This window comes from Myotis davidii, unplaced genomic scaffold, assembly GCF_000327345.1.
Source record: "Myotis davidii unplaced genomic scaffold, ASM32734v1 scaffold464, whole genome shotgun sequence".
NCBI classification, from domain to species: Eukaryota; Metazoa; Chordata; class Mammalia; order Chiroptera; family Vespertilionidae; genus Myotis; species Myotis davidii.
This window is the reverse complement of record NW_006295287.1, coordinates 253,899-259,484: the sequence shown is the minus strand read 5'-3', so window position 1 is coordinate 259,484 and position 5,586 is coordinate 253,899. Positions and strand designations below refer to the sequence as shown.

Below are 5,586 nucleotides of genomic sequence, written 5' to 3'. Positions count from 1 at the left end.
CTCTGAGATATCTCCGGAATCGGCCACAGCGCTCCCGTCTGACCTGCAGGCTCAGGCCTGGCTTTCCCCCGTGCACGGAAGGAAAGCACAGCCAGGGGCACAGGCCGGTTTTCCTTCCTTCTTCTCTTCCCTCCTTCCTTCCTGGCTTCCCGTCATGCCCACCCCAGCCCTGAAGTTGGGTCAGAGCAGCGGAGAGATTCCTCGGAGGCCCAGCATTCTCGCTGTCCCTCCAGCACAAGAGCTTGCTCCTGCCTCTGACCCGGTGCCTTGGCCGGTCCCTCTGCCCGGAACTCACTTCCCTCGTGATAAAACTCAGCACCCGCCCACCCCAGCCCTGAAGTTGGGTCAGAGCAGCAGAGAGATTCCTCGGAGGCCCAGCATTCTCGCTGCCCCTCCAGCACGAGAGCTTGCTCCTGCCTCTGACCCGGTGCATTTGCTGGTCCCTCTGCCTGGAACTCACTTCCCTCATGATAAAACTCAGCACCCGCCCCAGCTGGTGTGGCTCAGTGGATAGAGCGTCGGCCTGAAGGGTCCTGGGTTCGATTCCAGTCAAGGGCACATGCCTGGGTTGTGGGCTCCATCCCCAGTGGGGGGCGTGCAGGAGGCAGCTGATCCATGATTCTCTCTCATCATGGATGTTTCTCTCTCCTTCCCTCCGTCTCCCTTCCTCTCTGAAATCAATGAAAATATATTTAAAAAAATAAACAAAATTAAAAACAAAACTCAGCACTCTCCCATCTAATGCTTGATCTGGGTGCTGGGTACAGGGGTGCTTTCACTTTGTGAACAGGCGGCAGGCACACTGTGTATTTATCGTTCATGCATTTCCTGTATGTGCCATTCACTTTTACAAAAGTGGGTGTGGGTGTCGTCTCAGACACACAGGTCAGGGGCACCAGGGGGAATCCATCACAGAAGGGGGGTTCCACGAGAGTGGACACCAGAGGCCACCCCACTCAGCACTTTCCACCCACGATTTTATTTATTTATTTATTTTTAATTAACTTTTTTAAAAAAAAATATATTCCACTGATCCTCCACAGAGAGGAAGGGAGAGAGACAGAGAGCTAGAAACATCGATGAGAGAGAAACATTGATCAGCTGCCTCCTGCACGCCCCCCACTGGGGATGTGCCTGCAACCAAGGTGCATGCCCTTGACTGGAATCGAACCTGGGACCCTTGAGTCTACAGGCTGATGCTCTATCCGCTGAGCCAAACCGGTCAGGGCAAGTTTTCCATTTTCTGTTGCTCCTCAGACACTCAGGCACTTACATGGGCAAACAATGCTAGCACCCGGGTGTGAATGTTGGAAATGAGGAGACAGCCTCCCCAAGCCATGGGGATCGAGCCCGCAACCCCGGCCCCGCAACCCAGGCATGTGCGCTTGATCAGAATGGGGCCCGGGACCCTTCAGTCCGCAGGCTGACGCTCTATCCACTGAGCCAGACCAGCCAGGGCCCATCCACTATTTTTAAAATAGTGCCTCCCATCACCTGAATCCTCCTCTTGCTAGCGCCCACCCCTACTGACCTGATGTCATGTTTGGATGCGTGTGTCTAGTGTTGGTTTCTCCCCCTGTGGCTGCGAGCTGGTGTTAGCAGTCACTTCTGCGAATGATGGCCAGCAGCTGTCAGCGGCCATCTGCGTTGCAGGTAGTTATAATGGAATAAAATCTAAATCCCAGTTCCTCGGTCCCACTGGCCATGTTCAAGGGCTCCACAGCTAACGGTGGCCGGGGCTTCCCTGCGGGGCAGAGGCCGTTTCCATCACGGCAGGAAGTCGGACTGGGTGGTGCTGGCGCTGCACTAGAGGGCGCCTCTGAGGGCAGGGACCACCGTGCGTCTTCTCTGCTGCTGCACCCCCAATGCCCCCAGAAGTAGTTATTGAATGAATGGGCAAAGGAATGAATGAATGAAGGAGTGAATGGATGAGTGGGAGGGTGAATGAATGCATGAACCCACTCCCTCCGTCCCCCTCCCTCCGTCCCCCCCCCCCTCTCCCCACCTTGGCCTCAGGGTCCTTGTGGAAGAGCCCCTGGAGCACGCGCAGGGCGTCGATGACGCTGTGGTCGCGGTCCTTGCAGTAAGAGAGCAGGCGGTGCACGTCGGCCAGGACCAGAAACTGCTTGGAGATCTTGTTGGTGGTGCGCACCGGCAGGCAGGTGTTGGCCAGCAGGCGGCCGGGGCGGAAGTAGTAGGCGAACTCGATGGGGCAGGCGGGGTGCGAGTGGGTCAGCCGGCACTCCGTCACCACCAGGCGGTCCCGCAGGGGGCTCAGCTTGACGATGATGAAGGCCGGGCAGCCCGCCTCGTGGTGCCTGCGGGGGAACACACGGCCGCCTGCACGTCACCCTCTGCCCTCTGCTTCCCTCTCTCTCCTTCTCAGCGTTATTTTTAAAAAGTAAGAATGGGCCCTGACCGGTGTGGCTCAGTGGATAGACCGTTGGCCTGCGGACTGAAGGGTCCCAGGTTCGGTTCCGGTCAAGGGCATGTACCTTGGTTGCAGGCACATCCCCAGTGGGGGGCGTGCAGGAGGCAGATGATCGATGTTTCTCTCCCATCGATGTTTCTAATTCTCTATCCATCTCCCTTCCTCCCTGTAAAAAATCAATGAAATATATTTTTTTAAAAAGTAAGAATGGTTTCAAGCACAGGGTACAGTAGAGGGCCCTAGGCATACGCCGGGTGCCCGGCTTCGGGCAAGTCACTTCTCCCGTTTTCCGAGGGAGGAAACTGAGGCCCAGAAAAAGTGAGTTGCAGCCTCAATGCCATCGGCTAATCGGCAGCAGAGCCATGGTCTGCACCCAGAAGTCTGCGCTCCCCATGCCTCCTGAAACAGCTATCGTTTACCCAACCGCCCTGAGTTCCTGCGCATAGTGTGACGGGAACCTCCCAACAGACCCATGCGGTAGGCACGGTGATAGCCCCATTTCACAGATGAGGAAACCGAGGCCCGGGCATGTGAAGTCTGTTGCCCAAGACACCCACCCAGGGAGTGGGAGGAGGCCCAAGATGGGGTGAAGGCTTATTTCTAGAGATGAGTGGGGGTGTATCCCGCCTGGGGCTCCATCTGCATAGAGACCCCACCCTGGGGCACCTAGCTCAAGCAGCCGGAGTCTGTGTTCTAGGGACTCTACTCTTGTCCATGGCTCCCCAACCGGGGTCTCAAACTCATGCACCTACGGGGCCAGGCAGGCAAAGCAAGGAAGCGGCAGTGCCAAGCATGAGCAGCAGGGAGTGGGGGGGTCAGGGGCAAACCTGAGTGCCGGTGCCCGTCTAACTGGGGTGGCGTTTGCCACGCGGGAACGTGGGCTCCGCCTCTCTCTGCTTCACGCGGAGCCAGAAACTAAGCTTCTATGGGGAACGTTCCCAGTTTAAAATTGGGGCCAATTGAGATACTCTTTGCCATCTGGGCGTGTTTCTCTCTCTCTCTCTCTCTTTTTAAAATGTATCCATTGATTTCAGGGAGGAAAGAGAGATAGAAATATCAATGATGAGAGAGAATCATTGAGTGGCTGCCTCTTGCAGGTCCCCTACTGGGGATCAAGCTGGCAACCCAGGCATGTGCCCTTGACCGGAATCGAACCTGGGACCCTTCAGTCCACAGGCTGACGCTCTAGCCACTGAGCCAAACCAGTTAGGGCCCAGGCGTGTTTCTTAGCTCTCTTGGGTTTCTCCCTTGCCCTGCCCTAACATGATAGTAGGAGGGAGTTACAAGTGGGTTTGTTCATACAACGTCCATCTTCCTGCTCAGTCTGAAGTTCCAGACGGGCAGGGAATTGGTCTGTCTTGCTCAAATAACCACCTTCCGCCCCTGACCCCCCCAGTGAAATATCCCAGCCCAGCCCGGGGCCTGGCCCTGTATTTCCTGAATGCATGGATTCTTTTCTCTGTCCTGTGGCTTTCTCTGCAGCTCTGTCTCTGACCTCCTTGTATGAGCACCAAAGCTGGCTTTCACCTGTTTTTCTGGCTCTGTCTGGTATCTCCGGCTCCAAGTTTCCATGTTTCTGGAATTTGTTGAATCTTTTTTCCTTCTTCTGTCTCTTGGGTATCTATCATCAGGACTGTAAGTAGAGCCCGTCCCGCCTCTCACTGTGCGTGACTTTGTCCCTCCAGCGCGCTCTCTCTCTCTCTCTCTCTCTCTCTCTCCTCTCTCTCTCTCCTCTCTCTCTCTCAGTAAGCTTCCCTTCTTGACCCGCTCCGCCTCTCTACAAGGTATATTTAGCTTACTTATTTATTTATTTTATTTTTAAAAAAATATATCTTATTGATTTTTTACAGAGAGGAAGGGAGAGGGATAGTTAGAAACATCGATCAGCTGCCTCCTGCACGCCCCCTACTGGGGATGTGCCTGTAACCAAGGTACATGCCCTTGACTGGAATCGAACCTGGGACCTTTCAGTCCGCAGGCCGACGCTCTATCCACTGAGCCAAACCGGTTAGGGCAATATTTAGCTGTTTTAGTTGGCATCTCTCGCTCCCAATCTCTGGGTGTGGGGCTCTGTGCGTACCCCTCCCCCTTGCTTCCCTCCCCCCTCTAGCACGCAGCAGGGTGGCGGCTGAGCTCACTTACCCCATGGCGGGCCGGCTGGGAGCACGCACATCCTTGCACACCAGCCGCACGTAGCTGTACTTGAGCACGTCGATGAGTGTGTACAGGGGGGGCAGCCTGGCCCAGTGGCAGCGGGTCAGGTGCATGGAGCTCTGGATGAAGAAGAGCGCCAGCCGCTGCTGGCACCAGGCGTCGAAGAAGCGGCTGAACTCAGCCCAGGAGAAGAAGGCCCGTTCCAGCAGCTCCTGCTCCTCCTGCTCCTCCTGCCCCACCACCAGGCCCCGCGGGCGCTCCATCCTGGGGCACCTGAGTCAAAGGTGGGAGGACGTGTGCCTAAGGCCGCAGACCCACCCCCACCGGAGGCATCCTACTCCCTCCACTTTAGACCTGCCTCTTCCGTGCTGGTGCCTCTATGCAGCTGGGGCATGGCGGGGGGGATACAACCCCATTCATTTCTAGAAATAACCTCCACCCCATCCTTGGCCTCCTCCCACCTCCTACACTATCCACGGACGGCTGGAGCCTGTCATCCTGGCCCCTCATGCCAGCTCTGGTTCCCTCCTGCGTAGATGGGGCCCCGAGGTGCAGTTGGGGTCCCTCGCCCAGAATAGGACTCTTAAGCTCGGTTGCGGACACTTCCTCAAGCAGGTTCCCAACTTCCAGCTAAGACCCCGCCCCCCATGTGCTCCTACATGTGGCAGTGCCCCCATTCGCATGGAACTCTCCCCTCCCGTGTCTCCGCGTGGCTGTAAGCTGTGCCACACCCCTGCAAAGGTGTCCCACCTCCAGATGTGCTCCCACATGCCGCCGTGGCCCCCTGCCCCGGGTCATATTCTCATACACCTGCAGCTGCTGGCCCTTCCCCAGGCGCAGCCCCTATGGCCGCCTCGCCCAGCGGTGGCCCCTGTTGCCTGGAAATACTAGCACGTCCAGATGTCCTCCCCACAGACAGCAAGTCCTCACTCCTCACGGGCGTGTGCCCCACTCCCTGTGGCCAATCTCAGAAGTGTCACTAGTATTCGTCTGTGTCCCCC

The 5,586-nt window shown here is 56.9% G+C and overlaps 1 protein-coding gene across 1 annotated transcript in view; it reads right to left on the bottom strand.

Moving 5' to 3' along the window:
- LOC102763822 (chromosome unknown open reading frame, human C19orf68) overlaps positions 1 to 5,580 on the bottom strand; it is an 11,325-nt gene extending 5,745 nt beyond the window's left edge. Inside the window, exons 1-2 of the mRNA XM_015567954.1 lie at positions 4,574 to 5,580; positions 2,006 to 2,318 (exon numbers count right to left, since the gene is read on the bottom strand). Coding sequence (XP_015423440.1) covers positions 2,006 to 2,318; positions 4,574 to 4,848 — 588 coding nt within the window. The 5' untranslated portion in view covers positions 4,849 to 5,580. The remainder of the gene's footprint in view (positions 1 to 2,005; positions 2,319 to 4,573) is intronic.
- Between the last annotated feature and the right edge of the window lie 6 nt (positions 5,581 to 5,586).